General features: G+C 43.2%; 1 protein-coding gene across 4 annotated transcripts in view; it reads left to right on the plus strand.

The window, feature by feature from the left end:
* The window catches only part of CADM2 (cell adhesion molecule 2), an 844740-nt gene that overhangs the window by 596452 nt on the left and 223979 nt on the right, over nt 1-24309 (plus strand). For all 4 annotated transcript variants that reach the window (XM_061627959.1, XM_061627960.1, XM_061627961.1 and 1 more), the window contains one exon: nt 21160-21312. In XM_061627959.1, coding sequence (XP_061483943.1) covers nt 21160-21312 — 153 coding nt within the window. The remainder of the gene's footprint in view (nt 1-21159; nt 21313-24309) is intronic.

Raw genomic sequence — 24309 nt, forward strand, 5'->3', positions numbered from 1 at the left:
CCTCCTTACAGCAGGAGGTCTAATGGGGGGGGGAGGCTTGGTGACCTGTAGAAGGGGAGAGAAAGAGGCTTGGTGACCTAGAGAAGGGTTGTCAGGGAAAAGAGGCTTGGCAATCTGTAGAGGGGGTGGGAATGGGGAAAAAGAGGATTGGTGACTAATACAGAGAGGTGGGGGACAGGAGGCTTGGTGACATGTAGAGGGGGTGTGGAAAAGGAGGCTCGGCTACATCTAGGGAGAGAGAGTTCGGCAGTTTGGCAAGCGTTAGGGACAGTGGGAGGTTTGGTGAGGTGTTGGTGTTCCTTTGCACCTCTGGCATTGGGGGAGGAGAAGCAGGGGAGGATCATAAAAGACTTCTTGGTAAGCTCTAAGGGAAGGGGTGGTGGTTTGGGTGAGAGGGTTAGGTGGCAGGGTGGGCTAGCAGAGCAAGCAGGGGTAGCTGTCCCTAGTCTTACATATAGTAAAAAGTAAGACAATAATCACACAGCCCCCAATGGAGGATTTGTATTGCCTCATCACAATCGTTGGTCTGTCTGAAGTCAGGGTGGAGTAGGGAAGCAAAAGAGAAGGCAGTTTTCACAACAGCAGTGGCCATGGCATGGGCATGAGAAAGGAGGACACTGACAGAGGAAAAAGAGTGGATGAAAGAGGTCTGAATAGATTAGGAAGGGAGGAATACTGAGGGGCTTTTTTAAAGTATTAATAAAAAGTAATACCAGAGATGGGTACAACACAGAAGCTTACATTAGCTCCTGGCTGGGTCAGGAGGCATAAAAAGCTCAGCTGCCCTTTGGGAACAGCTGCAGCACTTGGGGACTGGAGAAGACCTGCCCTGGGAGTGAGTACTTGAACATCTGGGTGCTTGCTTGCTCACTCCTCTGGGTTGCTGTCTCTTGAGACACCTGAGGTCCCTGGTAAGTGCTGCAAGGACTGGGACCCCCTGCCTGAACCTGACTCCAGAGAGAGGCTGCAGTCAATCTTGCAACCTCTTGTATCAGCTCCTGGCTGGGCCAGGGGGCATAAAAGGCCGGCTGCCCTTGGACAGCAGGTCTGCTGCCACAGGTTTGCCACCAAAGGGGATAATTCCTTGGGGAGTCCCTTAGGGAATCCCTAGGGAGAGGGCACTACTCTATTCTATTTTTTTAACAATCAATCTAGAGGAAATTGGTAGTGGGAGAGCATAGGCAATTGTGGTGTTCCTGTGCGGGGTGAGAGCCTGTGCAGTTAACTGAATGATAGGAGAAAGTCGCCAGATGCCTTCAGAGTGGGAGTCTGTAACTGACAGAAGGCTGTCCCTCCCTGGATGTCAGAGGGGGTGAGTAGATTTCCCCTGTGTGAAAGATATTGTGTGGGTCTGACTGTTACCAGTTCTCTCAAAAGCCTACTGGGATAATTGGTTCAGGGAGGTTTTGTTGGTGGGCTCTTGTTGGGTCCATATCAGGTGTTTAGGAGGAATCTTTGTAAGGAGGGATATGGGTGATGCCACCCCAATTTCAGTTATCATGGGTAAAGGGAGGTATAGCCATGGGGAGGTGGTGAGCTACCATAGAAGTTAATGGCAAGGCTATCTGTGCCTTGTTCATTGCTCCCACTCCTCCCATTGATGGGTTCCTTGTTGCTCATCTGCTGTGCCCACTGGCCTGTGTGTGCTATTGTTTAATGCCAGATCAGTACACAATAAGACCACACTAATCCATGATTTGATCATGGATGAAGATGCCGATTTGGTGTGCATTACTGAGACATGGGTGGGTGAGCTGGGAGGAGTTGATCTGACCTAGCTTTGCTTATCTGGATACTCAGTGCAACACCACACAGGCTGCAGGGATGGGGGGCTGCTTTGATCTATAGAACCTGCATCTCTGTCACCAGGAAACCACTCTGTCTTGGAGCTGACTGTGAGGGCCTGCACCTGGTGTTGGGCCAAGGAGATAGTAAACTAGGGTTGCTGCTGGTGTATTGTCTACCCTGCTGCCTGGCAGCTTCTCTAACCAAGCTGACCCAGGTGACCTCAGCGACTAGGAGTGCCTTTTACCAGCTTTGGCTGATAAGACAACTGCGGCCATTTTTGGACCAGGATAGCCTAACCACCTTTGTCCATGCACTGATAACCTCCGCTGATACTCAGCTGTGGTATTGGAGGAGCCCAGAACAATAGTCCTGGGTGATTTCAATGTCCATGCTGAGGCTGCCTCTTGTGCTCGGGACGTCATGGCCTCCATGACAACCATGGGGCTATCCCAAGTTGTCACGGCCCAATGCATAGGGCAGGGCACACTTTCGACTTGGTTTTTGCTCCAAATGGAGGAAGTGGTGGTCTGGAGATAGGGAGGGTGGATATGAATAGAAGAATAGAAGCAACAGAAAAGGAGGGGGAGTAGCATTATACGTCAAAGACAAATACACCTCTATGGAAATCCAAGAGAGCGAACAAAGGGGTCCGATAGAGACCATTTGGGTAAAAATAAATGGAGAAACAAATAAAACCGACATGGTAGTAGGTGTCTACTACAGACCCCCTGGCCAAGAAGAGGTGGTAGACGAGGCCTTTCTCAAACAAATCTCTGAAATCTCAAGGAGGCAAGAAGTAGTAGTGATGGGGGACTTCAACTACCCGGATATCTGCTGGGAGACAAACTCTGCGAAGCACAAAGCCTCCAACAAATTCCTGATGGGCCTTGCTGATAATTTCCTCTTTCAAAAAGTAGAAGGAACAAGGGGATTGGCAATCCTGGACCTGATCTTAACTAACAGGGACGAATTGGTCATGGGAATTAAAGTGGTCGGTACCTTGGGGGAAAGTGACCACGTAATGCTGGAATTCGTGGTTCTGGGGAAAGCCAAAGAAGAATATAGTCAAATATGGACCTTGGATTTCAGGAAAGCCGATTTTAGCAAGCTCAGGGAAATGATGGGTAGGATCCCGTGGCTAGATAGACTAAAGAAAAAAGGAGCCCAAGAAGCGTGGGAGTTCATGAAGAATGTATTACAAAAAGCGCAATCGCAAACAATTCCAAAGAGGAAGAAAAACGGAAGACATCGGGAAAATCCAATGTGGCTACACGGAAGACTGGTGAAGGAGGTAAAAATAAAAAAGAGCATGTATAAAGAATGGAAGGAAGGACGCATCACCAAGGAAGAGTACCGACGAGCGGCTCGGGCTTGCAGGAATAGCATAAGGAAAGCTAAAACCCAGAATGAGCTGAGGCTAGCGAGGGAAGCGAGGAACAACAAAAAGGGGTTTTTCAGATATGTTTGAAGCAAGAGAAAGACCAAGGAAACGGTGGGACTGCTGATCAATGAGGATGGCAAAATGTTGACAGATAACAAGGAAAAGGCAGAACTGTTCAACGCCTATTTTGCCTCCGTTTTCTCCCAAAAAGGGAACAGTGTGCAACCTTGCATCGGTAGCAATCTCAGTAAGGGGTTGGGATTGCAGTTCGAGATTGATAAGGAGATAGTCAGGAAATACCTAGTTAACCTAAATGAGTTCACATCTCCAGGGCCTGATGAACTACATCCCAGAGTATTGAAGGAACTTGCTGATGTACTCTCGGAACCTCTTGCCATCATCTTTGAGAAATTCTGGAGAACGGGAGAGGTGTCGGAGGATTGGAGATGGGCAAGTCGTCCCGCTCTTTAAAAAGGGTAAAAAAGAAGATCCGGGGAATTACAGGTCGGTCAGTCTGACTTCAATACCGGGAAAGATATTAGAACAGATAATAAAAGAGTCCATTGGCAACTATCTAGATGACAATGCTGTGATTAGTAGGAGCCAGCATGGGTTTGTCAAGAAAAAATCCTGTCAAACTAATCTCATGTCTTTTTTTGATTGGGTCACTAGCTTAGTAGATGGTGGAAATGCTGTAGATGTCATCTATCTAGATTTCAGCAAAAGCGTTTGACAAAGTCCCCCATGACCTTTTGATTAGCAAACTGGTCAAATGCAGACTAGATGGAAATACTGTCAGGTGGATTCACAACTGGTTGGAAAACCGTACTCAAAGAGTGGTCGTCGGTGGCTCCTTCGGACTGGAAGAAGGTTTTGAGTGGAGTGCCACAGGGTTCTGTCCTGGGGCCGATACTCTTCAACATTTTTATCAATGACTTAGATGATGGGGTGGAAGGAAGCCTTATGAAGTTTGCGGATGATACGAAACTGGGAGGGATAGCTAACACAATGGAAGAGAGGAATAAAATCCAAAGGGACCTGGATAGACTAGAAAATTGGGCTGAAATTAATAAAATGAAATTCAATATAGACAAATGCAAGATTCTGCATTTAGGCCACAAAAACAAAATGCACGTGTACAGGATGGGAAATACCCGGCTTAGCAGTAGTGCGTGTGAGAAGGACCTTGGAATTGTAGTGGATCGCAAGTTGAACATGACCCAGCAGTGTGATGCTGCGGCAAAAAAGGCAAACGTGGTTTTGGGCTGCATAAACAGAGCTATAGTTTCCAGGTCGAGGGAAGTAATAGTCTCACTATATTCTGCATTAGTCAGGCCTCATCTGGAATACTGCGTTCAGTTCTGGGCGCCTCATTTTAAGAGACAAGTTAGAGCGGGTTCAGAAGAGGGCGACGAGGATGATAGCCGGTATGGAGAACAAGTCTTATGAGGAAAGGTTGAAGGAACTTGGCATGTTCAGTCTGGTGAAAAGAAGGCTGAGGGGTGACATGATTGCACTCTTTAAGTACCTGAAGGGCTGTCACATAGAGGAGGGTACAGATTTGTTCTCTGCTGCCCCAGAGGGTAGGACTAGGTCTAATGGTTTTAAGTTGCAGGAGCGTAGATTCAGATTGGACATTAGAAGGAACTTCTTGACAGTAAGGGCAGTTCGGCAATGGAACTGACTGCCGAGGGAGGTGGTGGGATCCCCTTCGCTGGATGTCTTCAAGCAGAGGCTAGACAGTTATCTGCGGGAGATGCTCTAGCTGTGGATTTCCTGCTGTGAGCAGGGGGTTGGACTCAATGGCCTACAAGGCCCCTTCCAACTCTATGATTCTATATGATCCCATTGTCATGGTCAGACTACTTCCTGGTGAAGTTCAAACTTACTGCTTCAATCCTCCCGTGCAGGGATGGTGGAGCAATTAAGATAGTCCTCCTCAGAGATTAATGGAGTCCACAGGATTCCTGAATGCCATAGGGGAGTTCCCAGTATATACAGCAGGTGACCCTGTTGAAGCCCTTCTCACACTGCAGAACAAAGACGGCATTGGGCTTTTGACAGTTGCCACTGAATGTCCTCTCTGGCATTGTGGAGCCCAGTTTGTACCTTAGTACACCCAATGAAGTAAGGGCAGTGAAGCAAGCTGGACGATGGCTAGAGTGCAAGTGGTGAAAGATGTGCTGTGAGGCTGATCAGGCACAAGTAAAACATCATAACCGAGCCTACTGTGTGGTGGTGAGGGCTGCAAAGAAGGCCCATTCTCTGCCACCATCACATCCTCAAGTAACCATCCACTGGAGCTTTTCCGTATTGTCAGGGGTCTGTTGACATCAACTCCAGGAAATGGAGTTTTAGACTCTTCGGAGGCCCACTGTGAATTGCTTGCAAGACACTTTGAGGGTAAAGTTGCTCACCTTGGTAGCAATCTTAATGCCCCATCCACATCTACTGTTGTCCCCAGTGAGGGGTCTAGTGCAACATCTGCTGCAACTTCTTGGGATCAGTTTCAGTTGGTGCAGCCTGATGACGTGGAAAAGGTGCTTGTGATGATGCAGCCAGCAACGTGTCCTCTTGACCTGAATCAGCCTTGGGACTGAATTGGCTGAATTGGCCTTGGTCACCGTGATGGATTATCTTTATTGGGAGAAGGACGAAGGAGTGCAACTCTGTTATACTTACTTGATCTCTAGTGGCTTTTAATACTATTGATTATGGTATTCTTCTGGGCTGACTTGGTGAGATGGGTATCAGAGGCAATGTTTTACAGTGGTTCTATCCTACCTCCAGGGTCATTTTCGGAGAATACCATGGGGTGATTGTTTTTCGGGCCCCTTGCAGTTGTGCTGTGGGGTGCCGCAGAGTACCATCTTGTCCCAGATGCTGTTTACCATCTATATGAAGCTTGGGAGTGGTCATCAGGAGATTTGGGGCAAGGTGTCAGCAGTATGCTGATGATACCCCGTTCTGTTTCTCTGTAACATCTGAATCAGGAGAGGCCATGCAAGGCCTGGACCAGTGCCTGGACTCAGTGGTGGGCTGGATGAGGACCAATAAACTGAGTCTGAATCCTAGCAAGACAGAGGCACTGTGAGTTGGTGGTTCCCAAATTCAGATAATTGGTCAGTTGCCTGCTTTGGACGGGGTCATACTCCCTCTGAAAGAGCAGGTTCATAGTCTAGGGGTGCTCCTGAATCCATATTTGTCACTAGAGGCCCAGGTGACCTCTGTGGCTAGGAGTGCCTTTTTACCAGTTTCAGCTTGTAAGACAGCTGCAGCTGTTTAAGAACATAAGAAGAGCCTGCTGGATCAGGCCAGTGGCCCATCTAGTACGGCATCCAGTTCTCACAGTGGCCAACCAGGTGCCTGGGGGAAGCCCTCAAGCAGGACCTGAGTGCAAGAACACTCTCCCCTCCTGAGGCTTCCGGCAACTGGTTTTCAGAACCATGCTGCCTCTGACTAGGGTAGCACAGCACAGCCATCATGGCTAGTAGCCATTGATAGCCCTGTCCTCCATGAATTTGTCTAATCTTCTTTTAAAGCCGTCCAAGCTGGTGGCCATTACTGCATCTTGTGGGAGCAAATTCCATAGTTTGACTATGCGCTGAGTAAAGAAGTACTTCCTTTTGTCTGTCCTGAATCTTCCAACATTCAGCTTCTTTGAATGTCCACAAGTCCTAGTTTTATGAGAGAGGGAGAAAAACTTTTCTGTAGCCACTTTCTCAGTGCCATGCATAATTTTATACACTTCTATCATGTCTCTTCTGACCCGCCTTTTCTCTAAACTAAAAAGCCCCAAATGCTGCAACCTTTCCTTGTAAGGGAGTCGCTCCATCCCCTTGATCATTCTGGTTGCCCTCTTCTGAACCTTTTCCAACTCTATAATATCCTTTTTGAGATGAGGTGACCAGAACTGTACACAGTATTCCAAATGCGGCCACACCATAGATTTATACAACGGCATTATGATATCGGCTGTTTTATTTTCAATACCTTTCCTAATTATTGCTAGCATGGAATTTGCCTTTTTCACAGCTGCCGCACACCGCCAGTTCAGACCCCATGAGCGTATATGTGAAATTAAGATTTTTTGCTCCAATATGCATAATTTTACACTTGTTTATATTGAATTGCATTTGCCATTTTTCCACCCATTCACTCAGTTTGGAGAGGTCTTTTTGGAGCTCTTCGCAATCCCTTGTTGTTTTAACAACCCTGAACAATTTAGTGTCATCAGCAAACTTGGCCACTTCACTGCTCACTCCTAATTCTAGGTCATTAATGAACAAGTTGAAAAGTACAGGTCCCAATACCGATCCTTGAGGGACTCCACTTTCTACAGCCCTCCATTGGGAGAACTGTCCGTTTATTCCTACTCTCTGCTTTCTGCTTCTTAACCAATTCCTTATCCACAAGAGGACCTCTCCTCTTATTCTATGACTGCTAAGCTTCCTCAGAAGTCTTTGGTGAGGTACCTTGTCAAACGCTTTTTGAAAGTCTAAGTACACTATGTCCACTGGATCACGTCTATCTATATGCTTGTTGACACTCTCAAAGAATTCTAATAGGTTACTGAGACAGGACTTTCCCTTGCAGAAGCCATGCTGGCTCTGCTTCAGCAAGGCTTGTTCTTCTATGTGCTTAGTTAATCTAGCTTTAATCATACTTTCTACCAGTTTTCCAGGGACAGAAGTTAAGCTAACTGGCCTGTAATTTCCGGGATCCCCCCTGGATCCCTTTTTGAATGTTGGTGTTACATTTGCCACTTTCCAGTCCTCAGGCACAGAGGAGGACCCGAGGGACAAGTTACATGTTTTAGTTAGCAGATCAGCAATTTCACCTTTGAGTTCTTTGAGAACTCTCGGGTGGATGCCATCCAGGTCCGGTGATTTGTCAGTTTTTATATTGGTATTAAGCCTAGAACTTCCTCTCTCGTTACCACTATTTGTCTCAGTTCCTCAGAATCCCTTCCTGCAAATGTTAGTTCAGGTTCAGGGATCTGCCCTATATCTTCCACTGTGAAGACAGATGTAAAGAATTCATTTAGCTTCTCTGCAATCTCCTTATCGATCTTTAGTACACCTTTGACTCCCTTATCATCGAAGGGTCCAATCGCCTCCCTAGATGGTCTCCTGCTTTGAATGTATTTATAGAATTTTTTGTTGTTGGTTTTCTGGATGAGGATAGCCTGTGCATTGCTGTCCATGCACTGGTAACTCCCAGGTGGAATTATTGTAATGCGCTCTATGTTGGGCTGTCCTTGAGGTTGTTCTGGAAGCTGCAGCTGGTGCAAAATGCAGCAGTGCAACTGCTCAGTGGGGCAGGGTATCACCAACATGTTACTCTGCTGCTGAAAGATTTGCACTGGCTTCCCATTAGCTATCAGGCTAACTTCAAGGTTCTGGTTTTGGTATACAATGCCTACAGAGCTTGGGACCATGATACCTGAAAGATCATTTTACTGCTTATATACCCAGTTGATGACTGCGCTCTGCAGATACTATCTTATCAAGAGTTCTGTTTCACACAGCATAGGAAACAGACCTTAATGTAGTGGCACCTACCCTTTTAAATCCCCTCCCCTTAAACATTAGACAGGAGCCATCTCTATTATCTTTTCAGCACCTACTGAAGACCTTCCCTTTTCAACAAGCCTTTTAAGCAGAGACCTTTTCCCGGTTTGCATCTGTGTTGGAATTGCTTTTTAAGATGTTTTAAAAGCTTTTTTTAAAGATGTTTTTAAAGATGTTTTCTTTTAATATATTACAGTATCTGTTTTTATGATGTTTTATATTGTTTTTAGTGTTTTTGTTTGCCTCCCTGGGCTCCTATTGGGAGAAAGGGTGTGGTATAAATTAACAACAACAAATCACAATAGGGCCTTTCCCAACTCTGTTCTCACTGTAGTTAAAGCCCTGCTCACTCTACTCAAATGCCTGCAATTGTTGAAAACCATAGTTTTCTTTAGTGTCCTTCAATCTCTGCTTCACTCAAAACTTTGCCTTTGTTTTAAACCACCATTTTTTCTGTGTCTCTCACTATTTTTGTTTCGGTATCCCCTTTTCTCACTGTACTCAAACTTCTGCCTTTTCCATTCCTCAGCTGCCTCATGTGAGAAAGATAAAGGATGTGGTACCCTCAAATATTCCATAGTACTTTCACACAATGTATTTCACTCCTGGTACCATATATTATCTTCAACATGAAGTTCCAGATTAATATAGTAATTTAGAGCAACTATTTTATTGACAAGCAAATATGTACAACATCCACCAACTGAACATAACCTTCTCTAACTGAACAGGCTTACTATTCGTTTTATAAAGATACAGTAACATCGTGGGGTGTATATGCAAGGGGGTCTGCAGAACAGGAGGGAGGAGGCTTGGAAATGGGGGTGGTCTGTGTTCAAGGGGGAGTTGAGAAAAGGAAGGAGGAGGGAGGAAAGGGGGAGAGGGTGCATATGGGTGTGCAAAGGGGGGTTGCAAAAAGGAGGGACTAGGAAGCACAGGGATGGGGTGAAAATGAAAGTGGGGGTACAAAAGGAAGAGCCACATAGGAGGTGATAGTGGCTTCATAACTGGGCGACAGGTAAAAAAGGTGCTTAGTAGTTGCAATGTGTAAAAGGTTACTGTGGGGTGGCCTGTGTGAAAGGGGAAGTTGTACAAAAGGAGACGGAGGAGGAGGCATGGACATGGGGATGAAGGTGAATACAGGGGTGTTGCAGAGTAGAAGAGGCTTCAGAAATGGGGTTGGAAAGGTGAAAAGGGAGCTAAATAGTTGCACGGGGTGTGAAGGGGAAGCTCTAGGGGGAGTGGTGAGTGTTGGCATAGCCCCTAGTATATACATAATATTATAAGAATGTCATCACACTGCAGTTTGTTTTGCCACAGACAGGTGCTGCTGCAAATTACAGTGTGATGAAGACACATGGCCAAGATGGCCCAAGGAAGGTCAGCCAGAATGATCTGTAGCAACCTTCTAGGCCTGCTGACTCCTCAGCCTGCCAGCCATGGGGCCCCTGCCAAAGGGAATCAGCTGCTGGTCTGAGTTGAGGCTCTCAGCCTCCAGAAAGCCAACAAGATTTCAGGAAAGTGTGACAGGAGGGGGATGAGGCATTGGTCCAGCAGAGAGACAGACATGTGAGAGAAACCCCAGCTCTTTCCTTCCCCCCCCTCTCCTGATGACTGATGCAGGGATTTTATCTGGCAAATATCTGTCTGGAGAAAGAAAAGGTGCTTAACATGTTGAACTGGTTGTCTGTCTTACAATTACTGAATGGAAATGTTTGCTATGCTCGGTATCTACCCACCACTGAAAAGTGTGGCCATTGCAAGCCAATCAAACTGCCTGATGTACTAAATGCCTCTCCTGGCTGCAGCAATTCAAAAGGCAGCAAACAGCAGGTGTCTAAAGATTAAAATTAAGCAGTTGCAACTGGGGAATGGGGCAAATTACTCTTGTAAGCAGAGCAAACCAGTTTAATGATGCTGCATCTTCTTATAGGGTTGAACTTGAGGGGGCAAGCAACCTTCAAAATGGTGTGAATGTGAGAGAGTACAGGAGGGGAGAGAGAAAGCAGATTGGAAAGAGATCATTCCCAGTGTTTTCCAAAATCCCTTCTTAAGTTCTCTCTCTCTCTCTCTCCACATCCCTTGCCTTTTTGGCATGTTTAGCAAAGTTGAATAAAACCTATATTGTTATTATTGTTCTTTTGTATGCTGGCTCCCCCCCATCACCACCACCATGAGAGAGAAAGATCAGCAAAGGAGAGTATGAGTTTCTTCCTAGATGTAAGAGTTATCTGGGCATTCCTTCTGAGTAGCCATGCATAGGATTCTGCTGCATGTCTGTATCCAGCCCAGTATTGTTACTGAGCTATAGATATGATTGTTTAAAACAAGCGAAACCTCACTATTTGGGGAATGTCAAATTCCAGAGATACTAAAATGCCACACATTATTGTAAGAAGAGAAGCTCCTTGACCTATCTGGCTTTAAAAAGCAAACAAATACTATAAACACCACAAATTAGGACTTCAAAAGAGAGTATTGATCTTTTAAGAACATGCATTTGGCAATATCCCCACCTGACACCCCCCATAAGAACATAAGAAGAGCCCGCTGGATCAGATCAGACCAAATGGCCCATCCAGTCCAGCAGCCAACTAGATGCCTAGGGAAACCTACATGAAGGACCTAAGCACAAGAGCACTCTCCCCTCCTGCAGTTTCCAGCAACTAGTATTCAGAAGCATATGCCTAACCATGGACCAATAACATACTTGCTAATGCTGTATTTTGGTAGGACGATCCTTCTGTTAGTATTTGGCTCATGTCAAATTCCTATAAAATGGGGGGGATTATTTAAAACAAAAAAAGGAGTGGGAAGAAACCTCTTTTATGCAGTTGCCTTTGCTCAGACAGCTACCTTAAGTCTTGCAATCCACATGCACTTTCATTGGTTTACTAGTGAAATAATGAAATAGCATGGCCTAAGTGACATACCTGCAAGTTGTGGTCTTCAGCAAAATGGTTCCCCAGTGATTCATCCAACAATTTTTCAGTGTTTTTCAGAGGCGAAATTTTTCAGTTAATGATGAGCATGCAAAAACAAAAGTCTAATCATGACTTGCACTTGCTGCTAAAAGTAAAATGTAATGTTATATGGTTCCTTGTAATAGACACTGTTCTCCAAGGGAGAAGGACCATTTATTTGCTAAGTAGAAATAAATTCCTATGGGCCCAACTTTTTTGTGACATGCTGTAAACTCTAATCCAGCAAAGGTCTATATAAGTATGACTATTAATATAAGCTTTTTCAACTTTGACATACCTCAAGTTGTGGTCTTTAGCAAAATGGTTCCCCAGTGATTCAGCCAACAATTCTTCAGTGTTTTTCAGAAATGAAACTTTTCCGTTCATGATGGACATGCAAAAACAAAATATAAATATGATTGGTTGGAAACTATAATTTACATTTCTCTTACTTCATGAGAATGTCATTCAATAAACCTTTGCTCTTCTGAACAATGAACCTTTGCTGACAGGCTCCTTGCCTGAATCTCTGCTTGTCCGTATCTCTGTATAGCTTTCTGCATGAAGTCTGAACCCTAAAATGCTTGAGTTGGAAGCTTGTAACCCTGAATGAAAAAGGTCACAACTGTCATGCACCTATTTATTCCATCACTCCCAGACTGTGCAGCCTCTGCTGTCACTGTATGATGACTTACCTGCAGACCAAACATTCCAAGAGAAAATGATGTGTGTGTTAGGACAAGCTTGAGAGGGAACTACTCTAATAGGTTGTATATGATTAACCACAATGCAAGATTATGTGCCCCAAAGATTTCCATTTTTCTGTATTGGATAGAAATGATGGACATCATCCTGCAGCTAGCTAATCATGCTTAGGTCATAATGAAGGCAAATATACTTAGCATTAAATAGCTGCACAATTAGCATTCCTTTTTGTTTTATGATACCTGGGTCCTGGGCGGCCCTATTAAGAGACACAAACTACTCTAATAACAACAGCAAGGATACATATTTACTAGTGTGTTGGGAAGTGTTGTTTTTGTAGCAGACATTACTTTTAAGAATATCATTATATATTATGTCCATTCATATTAGTTTGCTTTTTTTCATTGTTGATCACAGAGACATACTAACAGCCTGATGTAATAAAAGACTGTCAGCTGCATAGTCATTGTTTAGTCACTTTTTGATATTGCTTATACAGCTGCCAAATTTATTCCTCCAAAGATCACCAAAACCCCAAGGCTTTTGATTTAATTTTTCCATGAAACAATATCTATTTCCATTTTCTAACAGATGAACAAAACCCATAATTGTAGAATACTTCAGAGTATTGCTTGTGTTATTGTCATTTCCCATTAGAGTAAAATAAATAAACGTCCATACTATATTAGAACTGTTTCATATCACATTGAGTTGATGTTGTGCTTTGATCACCCAATTCATTCATGAAATTGTCTATGTGAGCACATAACTAGAGATGATCAAGATTGCTCATATGAATAAATTGAACTATGTAAACCCAAAGTGTACTGAAAGCACTAAGGTCATTTGTTTTGTATATGTTACCTGTTGTATATCTTTGCTGCTATTTAGTTGCTGGAAGTATCTGAGACATTGATTCAGTTACCTTCCCCCTACTCCCAATAAAAAGGAAGGTAATATTGCATGCCCTCATACATAGTTTGGAAAATATTTACAACACCTTCAGAGTGAAGAATGTATTAACATTTTTGCAATAATACTGCTCTAGTACTCCTGAATATTCATTTAATATTTTATCTTGCTTCCTCTAATTTATGTCCTTACCAAAATAGAAATGTATAATTTTGAATTAGATATTTTTGGATAGTTCCCCCTCACCCATCTCAGGATGTCATTTCAATCTTTTGATATCCTCTCTTTTTCCAGCCATCTATATTTTGTCCGCTGATCTCTTAAGGAAACTGAACTATTCATTTTTTAAAAAGCAATATCTAGCAGACTAAACCCACTGTTATTGGCAACTGTTAGACAGATTTTTCTGTAGATATTAATGAAGGAGTACTGTGTGCATCAAGGTCCCAATGATTTATATGCAAAGCGGAACTTACTGTGAGGTGGGCTACACCCTTGCACCCCAGGAGAATATATGAAGCATCTGTCCATTTTTGATAGTGGTGGATGGGCAATGGAACATTCTGAGGGAGGGACTGAACTCATACCAGGATTCTTACAGCTGGCAAGTATAGGGAAATCTCAGAAACATCACTGTTCATACACCTGTGTTGCAAGTATCAAAAATCTTGGCACTGGAGGCTGACTAGATATTCTTGTGTATGTTGGTTTTGAAGGGGCTAGTTGATATTAAGAACATAAGAACAGCCTGCTGGATCAGGCCAGTGACCCATCTAGTCCAGCATCCTATTCTCACAGTGGCCAACCAATGCCCATGGGGAGATAGAGAGATAAGAGTCATGTACCCCCTCACTTCCCCAGGTGATGAAAAACTCCAGGGGTAGAGTTCATTGGGCTTCATTTCCTTTCAATGAGAGAGCACTTAAGACTCAAAACATTGTTATATTTGCTTAATTTTCAAATATACGAGTCGAGCATGAGCAGCTGTAAACAGCAGACACTTCTACCAAGTAACATGTAGATCCCCAGAATATTTTCACATGCAAGTGTCTAGCTTGCTATTTCACTCTGTCTGTAGTACTCTTCACATGTTATTGCCCCACCACTGCTAAGGTCATGTGATTTCCTTCAGTGCTGCCCTCAATATCCATTATTAGATGTGATTGCCTTAGTCCAGGAAACTATGCAGGTATTTATTAATTTGATGTATTAATTAAATTCTGCATAATCTGCAGACTCCAAACCATTCTCAAGAGCAGCCCCAGTAATCCAATTGGGAGGTCGCTAGTACATAAATGCCATTGTGGGCTCCTTCTAGGAGAAGGGGCAAATATAAGTAGTAGTAGTAGTAGTAGTAGTAGTAATATAATAATAATATTTTTTAAAAAAAAAAACCTGTGCCTAGACAGTCCCTCTACTGGAGCAGAAATCTTGATCATGTGGGATTCTACCTCCTGTGGAAGCCTGTTTGCATATGATTATCTGGACCCATAAAGGGGAATGGGAGATCTCAGACACAGTGGAAGGGATGAGCAGAGAGGCAGCTCAAGATCTTTCACCATCAAATGAGGAGCAGGACCCCACTGGAGTCCTCTTGTCAGATTCAGGAAGCTACTCCAACCACAGCAGAGAGGAGATGCCAACAGGTGTTGGAACAGTTGGCCTGTTTAAGAACCACAAGCTCTCAAAAGAGGGAAGGCTGATTGCAAACACTTGGCCTCAGACACTGAGCTTAAAAGGCCATGAGTGGCTTAGGCTCTTGCTGGAAACAACATCAGACCTCCATGTCAGATTGTCACCAACTCTGCTCATGATCCCATTCCTTTGAACCTGCCCAGCCCAATTGGATCTTCAGTACCTTGACTCTGGACTTCCCCAAGGGCTTGTCTGTACTTCACTATCTAGACTCTTCCAAATCAGTATCCATGTTTGCTCTATTTATGGCCTCTTCAACTCAAGCCTGACAGATTTATAGCCCGGCCACTGGTCATTATCTGATAATTACTTTACTGCAGCAAGAAACTATTTCAACTCAGCCAGCAGAGACTGACACCTGGCTCAAATGTGCACACCTAAAGTTTGTGTCCACTCCTTCTCTTAGCTGTGACAGTTGTCATATTCAGAGGACTGAATGTTCAACCATAATTTCCCCAGTACAAATTTATACCATTCCCCATGTTCCTTTTGAAAAACTGGAGGATTTATTGCTGCGGTTTAGTTCCTTTGTGTTTCTTCAAGCTCTGTATGCTTGTGGCTGCTTAGTTTGTATCCATAGGCAGACACACCAGTATGTCACATTCATATCATATGTTAATTATTCAAAGGTGATAAATGAAAGAGCTGTGGAGTCAGAAACTTAAGAGCTGGAGTTGAAGAGCTGCAAAAGAACTGAAACGCTTTAAGAGAGTTGGAACAGTGGGAAGTTTTAGAGAGCAGGACACGGAGATGGAGGAGCTGCTTGAGACACAGCACAAAATTATGCTCGCACGCTCCGACGGGATTGGAGAGACTCTGCGTGGAGCCACGACGAGGATGCACACCCGGAAGAGGCTGAGGTTGGACTTCTCCCACCGCCACCAGCACCACCTCCTACTTCTCCTCTTGCTGCTGCTGCTGGCTGCCCAACTAGCTGGTGCAGACGGGAAGATTCAGAGGGGGCCCCCTCAGAGGCAGGTCCTCCTGGCCCCGGGACCAGTCACTGGAGCTATGCAGACAAGGCAGAGTGGGCCTCTGATTTTCCCTATTGTGGGGGTTACATGCAGTCCCCCATCAACATCAACATGATGGGCACCCTCTTTAATTCCAAGCTAAAGCCTGTCCTGGTCTCTGATCAGAACCTGCCTCCCGGAGAGATGCTCCACCTTCAGAACAATGAACACAGAGGCCCGCTGAGGTTTGAGTCCTGCAGCCTCGTAGCCAATGGGTGCTCCCACCCCCTCCCCCGGGAGGAAGGAGAGGCAAGAGAAATGGCAGCAAGCCACACCAGGGAAGCAATAACCTTTTACTTGCTTGTCGCCCTCCTCCATGGTCAACATAATTTCAGTTTTCTGACACTTTCATAGAGTGGGGAGGGCGGCTCATGGCTTCCCTTGGTGAATTCTAACTTTTATACTGTGATTATGTATATGTTTATGTATGTGGATATTGTTTATATATTTTGCTTTGTAAATTAATTTGATATGTTTTTATTGTACCTTGTGTATTCTATTGTAAACTGCTTTGAGATCTTTTAGATAGTAAACGGTCTATAAATGGAAATTAATAATAATAATAATAAATAATAATAATGTCATTTAGATGCTGTTCCCTGTCCCTGGGATCTAGTGTGTGAATCTGGAAACTTGAAGCCTAGCTCGTTTAGTGTGCAATTCAACTGCTATTTATGCTGGGCTGAGGGGAGTTGGATATGGCAGATCTCTAGCCGAGCCGACTGGGTCCCAGCTCAGTCAGGCTATGCTGGCATAAGTCCTTCAACGTGGCCGCCTCAGCAGGAGATCCTCTGGAGAAGCCCAGCCTGATGTAAGGGGAGCTGGCAGAGGGCCCCAAATGGAGCATTCCAGGAGTGCATCAGGTGAGGGGCTGAGGGGGTGGGATGTATACTAAGTCCTGGTCCCATTCAGTTCCTTCCTGTGGCAGCCAACATGCCAGGGAAAGGGGTGGTAGAAGGAAATGTGTCTTTCATTTCCTTCCACTGTGCTTTGCGTCCTTCCCTCTCAGAGGCTCCTGAAGGTGTTCTGGATGTGGCAGCCTCTTTTGCTAGCTCCATCTCCACTCCCACCAGTCTCCAACAAGATGAATTGCTCTGCCCATCACATAAGTTCCAGATAGAGCAGGGGAGGCTGGTCTGAAGGGTAAAGTGGGCCACAACTCTCCTAATATTCTGTTCCCCCAGTCCCCCCCCCAACTTAATACAAGCCATAGGCTAGTCTTTCACTGATACCCACAGTAATATGCATTTCCACTGACCGAGTGGATGGTTTTTTAATTTGTGTGTATGAGAAAGGAGAGAACTGACTGAGACAAATCAGCTACAGGTTTCCCTGGATGAGGAGGTAAGCTCTGTTTTTTATTGCTTGCTTGAGCATCCTTGGCTCTTTCTTGAGATTTGGGGGCTGTAAGGGGAGAATGGGGGAGAGTAGATGTGTGTGTGTGGAGTTTGCATTGTTTTGTTGGGTGGGGAGAAAAGAGAATTCTTAAGGCTTCTGTTAAATGCAAGTGGTGAGGTTGCTTGGAGGGAGAGAGGGAGATTGTTGTTGGAGGGGGAGTAGTTTCCATTGTGGGAAGCAAGATGCTGGACTAGATTGACTTTTGGCTTGATCCAGCATTCCAATCCCTCTTTTTTTAAAAAAAAGATTGCTTCTTTCTAGTTTATTGTCTCCAGTTTATTTTTATTTTTGCTAACCCATGAGTACAACCCATTGCTTCAAGAATCTAAGTAAACCCTGCTATCCTGAAGCATGGATATTTTAATTTTACATACTATACCACTGACAGAAAAATAAAGCATTTCACCCCTCTTTAGCCTAAAAAAGTTTCCAGAGTTGCTTACTAAGATCAGTAATAGACTAGAGAGTCATAATCAGTAATAAAACATAAACTTTAAAATTGAGCACCTCTTTTCCACACACTTCTCACCACTGCATGTTAATGTTTGACTTGAAGAGACAAAGTCTAACCCTGTTCAGATAGGTGGGAGCTATAAACCACTTCTATACCCAGACTTCCAAACCTTGGCTGGGGGGCAGGGATACCCAAAACATTTAGGATAATTAAGGCTATACAACAATAATTACAAACAAAAACAATTTTTCCCTAAAACAAATGTCTTGACAGGACCAGCAACCTCTTAGGGGGTGGGAATCCAAAATGAAACACACACACAACTGATGCCTGAAGAAAACCTTCTCTTACTGAATAAAGAGGACCCACAAACATGAAAGGGAGGAAGTATCTTTTTTATATGGCTTAGGGTTGGCACTGGGGAAAACAGTGTTCTTGTACCTTTAACAGCTGTATTTCCACTATCATCGCCAGGGTTTTTGGTATATGTACTGCAGCAGAGTGGAAAAATAACTGGTCTGTTAAGACTAGTAGTTGAAAGAATAAAGAAACCTTATTACTACAAAGAGGTAAAATAATACATGCTGAAGCAGTCATGTGGCCTGCACTCAGGCAGCCATTACTAACTTAGAAAAAAGACAGAAATAATAGGGAGGAAGGGGGAAACAAAGCTGCAAAAACAACAAACACTTTCATACACTTTAGAGGAAGACTCAGTAGAGGGAAGAACAGGTTGTCTTTCTATCTATCATCCCTCACTGGTTCAGGTCACTTGCAACATGTATTGGTGCTTTACTCCCAACAATCAGGACCAGCAAGACATAGCTATGGTAATCATGAGGTCATCTGGGGTGTGTGAAGAAGCAGCGACGACTGCAACTGTGACTACAGGGACCCTTTCTGAATGACAGTAAGGCACTTTTAGGTGCTAAGCATTTGTAGAACCATACTGCTTAAGTGCCCACTATTTTTTTGTAAGGGAAGAGGATGGGAACTACATAGGTTCCCATGAGGTTTAGGTTCCAGCAGCCTCCACTGAGGTGCAGTGGCTATGTGTGAAATAGAGGATACAACTCCTGCACTTTTAATAGCTGTGGAGAAAATTGAATTCCAATGCTTGTCGCTTGCATGATGAGCTACACTTGCTGAAACTCCCTCTTCTGCAGAACAATTAAGGGGGCAGGAGTGTTGTCCTCTTTTTCATGTGACCATCCTAGTTCTGGGCCTGTCACTTCTTTCAGCAGCACTAGCAACCTCTGCCTCTAATTATTTTAGTACTTGTTCTACCTTCCTGCTCCTAGTCAGCTGCCACACCCTGTTGTCTCCTCTGTTCTGTACATAGACAATGGCAGTAGAAAATAAGGAGCTCTCGGACTGTAATTCTTAATAGAATATATCACTTTGTTCTAAGAGTAATTCTGATTGGCACCACCAGATCTTACAAGATATGTGAAATTGCATGTGGTTTGCCTCCAGGACATCTGATTACCCCCTTCCTGCTGCACATAGGGCTGTGCCGAACTTTCAAATGATCTTTTGGACATTCAAAGGAGATGAGAAGTGAAACTGTTTTTTTTTTAAAGGGGGAGGGGGTAAAATTTCATCTTAAAGAAGAGAAATTTCAATGGAGCAAGATAGGGGAGGGTTGCTTACTTATGGTACCTGATCGCATGACTTCTCTAAAATGTTTAAAGAAAATAAGAATTCCCAAGGTGTGTAGCTCCTCCCTAAAACACACACACACCCTCCAATGAAATTTTTTTGTGACTTTCTCACACTCCCTGTGTGAGAGAATGCATCTTTCATAGGAAATTATCTTAGATGTTGTTATTTGGATGTTGTTTTAAGACGTATGATGTATGAAGTCATCTGGCACCAATGCTTGAACCAAGCATTCAGTCTCATGGTCTGTTCCTGCAGCAACAATGGAATATGGAAGACCTGAGCGAAAAGATAGCCAAACTGTGCATTTAAAAACAAAAAGAAAAAACTGAACTGATTTGGGAAAGCAGACAGCCAGGATACATTAAAAAATACTAGACAATACATATACGCTCATGGGGTCTGAACTGGCGGTGACCGACCAGGAGAGAGACCTCGGGGTTATAGTGGACAGCACGATGAAAATGTCGACCCAGTGTGCGGCAGCTGTGAAAAAGGCAAATTCCATGCTAGCGATAATTAGGAAAGGTATTGAAAATAAAACAGCCGATATCATAATGCCGTTGTATAAATCTATGGTGCGGCCGCATTTGGAATACTGTGTACAGTTCTGGTCGCCTCATCTCAAAAAGGATATTATAGAGTTGGAAAAGGTTCAGAAGAGGGCAACCAGAATGATCAAGGGAATGGAGCGACTCCCTTACGAGGAAAGGTTGCAGCATTTGGGGCTTTTTAGTTTAGAGAAAAGGCGGGTCAGAGGAGACATGATAGAAGTGTATAAAATTATGCATGGCATTGAGAAAGTGGATAGAGAAAAGTTCTTCTCCCTCTCTCATAATACTAGAACTCGTGGACATTCAAAGAAGCTGAATGTTGGAAGATTCAGGACAGACAAAAGGAAGTACTTCTTTACTCAGCGCATAGTTAAACTATGGAATTTGCTCCCACAAGATGCAGTAATGGCCACCAGCTTGGATGGCTTTAAAAGAAGATTAGACAAATTCATGGAGGACAGGGCTATCAATGGCTACTAGCCATGATGGCTGTGCTCTGCCACCCTAGTCAGAGGCAGCATGCTTCTGAAAACCAGTTGCCGGAAGCCTCAGGAGGGGAGAGTGTTCTTGCACTCGGGTCCTGCTTGCGGGCTTCCCCCAGGCACCTGGTTGGCCACTGTGAGAACAGGATGCTGGACTAGATGGGCCACTGGCCTGATCCAGCAGGCTCTTCTTATGTTCTTACGTTCTTATGGGATGAACATTACCCATTGCTGTCATGTATCACTGCAAAGTGCATGGTGATTTGTTCTGTGATAATAATCAATTCAGGTTGTCCACAAAGAAGGCTATTTTGCAAAATTGCAGCTTTTGGTTTATTTTTTTTCTTTGCTTTTGGATTTTAAAATATTATTTCATTTTGTATTGCCTACTCTTTGTCAAACCTATTATTTGTAAAGCTGCATGGATATAAATTGTATTATATATTTATATTACTTAAACAAAAACACTACACCTTACATATTTTTTCAGTTCCAAATTAAACCTGCTATGTTGAACATGATGTTACTTGTTTGTTAAGTGAATTGTTTTGAAAATATGCCTGTATTTTTATTTTACAGCTTTGAGGGACAATAGGATTGAGCTGCTTCGAGCTTCATGGCATGAACTAACCATCAGAGTCACTGATGTGTCACTGTCAGATGAAGGGCAATACACCTGTTCTTTATTTACTATGCCTGTCAAGACTTCCAAGGCTTTCCTCACTGTTCTGGGTAAGCATAACAGGTTGAGAATACCAAAGAGAACAGCTGACAAGATGACTGCTATAACTTCTTAGGAACTTTAGAGAATTCTTCAGAATATGACTGCATTCAGGTAAAGTGCAAAACCATGGTATAACACTACGAAAATGAGCCTAGCCTTCCCTTAGACTCATATTTACCTCCTTCCCTCTCCTCCTCAGGCATAATGAAGAGATTCAAAACTAACCAGAGTTTAGCATGTCATCTGAACCCAAAACTGGCTTATTTTAATTAATTATTATGTCTAGTGAGAACAACTCAACTTGATTTAACTATGCTTTGATGTTAGTTTGTTTCTGATATCCATAGTTAAGATTAACTACAGTTAGTTTGTCTGGGTTCATATGACATGGCAAACTGTGTAAAATGTGGAAGCAGAAGCTTCCAAACTCTGCTTTGCTTTGCTAGAGGAGGAGAAGGTAGAGCACACAAGTCTGGAGATAGACTAGGCTCATTGTTGTAATGCTAAACTATGCTTTAGCCTTATGTCCGAACCACCCGTTGTATGTTGAGTAGGTGTGGTGGTCATTAGTGCTTTATACTATCTATACTTTGCAGTGTCTGAAAATTAGATTTTTGACTACTACATCTACTTTTTATGTTTCTGGGTAGTGTGTAAATGATGGCCTTGTGAATCTACTAGACCGGGGATAGCCAAAGTGGTGCCCTCTAAATGTTGTAGACTACAGTCTCCATCATCCCTAACCATTGGTCATACATTCTGGGCCTTATGGGGGTTGTAGTCGAAAATGTCTGGAGGGCACCACATTGGCTACCTTTGTTCTAGGCAAATAGTACATGAGTATTAGAAAACCATTTGTGCTAGCAGCAGGGGATTTCCCCCCTCCTCCTCCCACACTGTCTCCAAATCTTCTCAGGAAGGTAAGGAGAACCCTCAGAATAGGTTTAGGAGGTGTGGGGTGGGGGGAGGAGGAGAGAAGGAGATTGTTCCATCAAGCAAGGAGAAATCCTTGCACTGATAGTACTTTAGTGTTAGCGCTATGTTAAATATAACCCCTTGTCATTTGGAAACTGGGTAGGTAGGGACGATAGCTCTATAGCAGAACATATGCTCTGCATGCAGAAGGTCCCAGGCTCAATCTCTGGTATTTCAGGCAGAATATACAATATTGGAATAAATGGGCAAATTGCCTGAGCTGGTACAAAGACCTAAGTCCATGGACATTGCTCAGAAGCGTGAAAACCAGAAGGGCAAGTTACTCATGCATTCATCTTTCACTGCCTCTCAGAATCTGAAATGTTGCTGTGTGTGTTGATTCAGAAACTATAAGTTCATCTGTAACAGCTCCTGTACCTCAGTTGTCTCACTGAAGTGCTCCTGAATGGAGGCACTATACATTTTACAATCCAAGGACCAAGGGGATTATTTTGTTATATGTGCTCATTTCTTCACAATAATACTATTAGAGCAGAGGGAAAGAAATTCATGTGTGAAATCATATGGTACAAGGAGCATCTATTCATTGCCCCTTTTCTTCTATAACGGAAGTACCCATTTCCACATGGATGGTCAGTTTCTTTAACTTCTAAATAGTCTGCTGTTGCTTTATACATTACTTAGGAAAATATTATAAAACAAACAATTTGAAAAATGACCCAGAAAAAACATTGAGGCATCAAGATTCATGAGAATCTATGAACATTTGCATCCATAGATGGCAATGGCATGATTAATTTTTAAAAAACTTATTCATAAAAAATTGAGGCCAATTTGCCAAATTTGTTATAAAAATTGGCACCCTAATCAAGCAAGGGCACTCTGCACATGATATAAGGCCTCTGTACATAATTACCCTTCTGGATGCCATCCTACATGCTTCAAAACAAACTCTCTGTGTTTGTGCAGATGTGTACGTTCTGCTTCTGTACGGCATGTATGCCATTGGACCGATGGGATCTATGGAGAATGAGGATGCTAATTATAGGTACCTCTCCACCTCCAATGCACTAGCACTGTCAAAGTTGCCAGCACTGACCATCTGTTAAGGGACACAAGATCTTTGTGTATAGCATTTTATATATAGACTGCTATTGTGCATGAGGATTTCTGGTTCTAAGAGTTGTCCCTGAGTTTGACATGTTTTCTTACCTTTTCTTACTTGTCCCTTTTTCAGTTTTTCCTCTGTTTTTTGACTCTTTGTATATAGTAAGGTGAGAGTTGAATTTAATAAGGCTGATGTAAAATGTTCTGTGTGCCAGTAATATTAAACTTAATCCAGCCAGGGAATTGCTTTTGTGCCTAGGATATGAAATATGTGCCTCTGCTAGTTCCACTGAGACTATTTTACCAGTTTGGCGTTAAAGGGGAGGGGGAACGAACTCAGAACAGAATATTCCAGGATAAAGACAAATGCAGGTCAGTTTTCAATCTAAAGAAGCATATCATAAGATAATAAAAAGCAGGTGGCCATTTAAACCTGTGTGTAATATACCCCCAATATCATATATTTTGTTTCTAGAAAAAGCAAAGTTTAAAAGGCATTTATCAAAGAGTTTTTGTGGATTTTTGGTAGTTTAAGAGCAATTATCAAATCAGCTGAAAAAATATTTCCTCCTATAATGCATTCATGCCAACTTTTTAATCAAATCAGTTGAAAAATCTTTAATGCATTTGTGCCATTTTTTTTAATAAGATAGGAAATTTCTGTATATCAGTTTCATTCTTTTGAATTATTAGATTTTAATGTTAGGGATATTGTTAAGGATAACATTTCACACATCTCAGATGGAGTTAAAGTATTGTAAAAACTCTGCAGTTTCATGTGTTGACTACTGTTCAGGGATAATCAGTTACCTATGAATTTAGATAGAAAAAAAGAAGCTAAAGGGTTAAACCAGACGCATTGTAAATTACATCTGGCTTCTGACTAGTGATAAAAAAGTCAATGAATTACAAAAAAAACATTCTAAAAATAGTGTCAACCTGTTTACTTGGTATAGCAGGAT

The sequence above is a fragment of the Rhineura floridana genome, chromosome 5 (genome assembly GCF_030035675.1).
Source record: "Rhineura floridana isolate rRhiFlo1 chromosome 5, rRhiFlo1.hap2, whole genome shotgun sequence".
Lineage (NCBI taxonomy): Eukaryota > Metazoa > Chordata > Lepidosauria > Squamata > Rhineuridae > Rhineura > Rhineura floridana.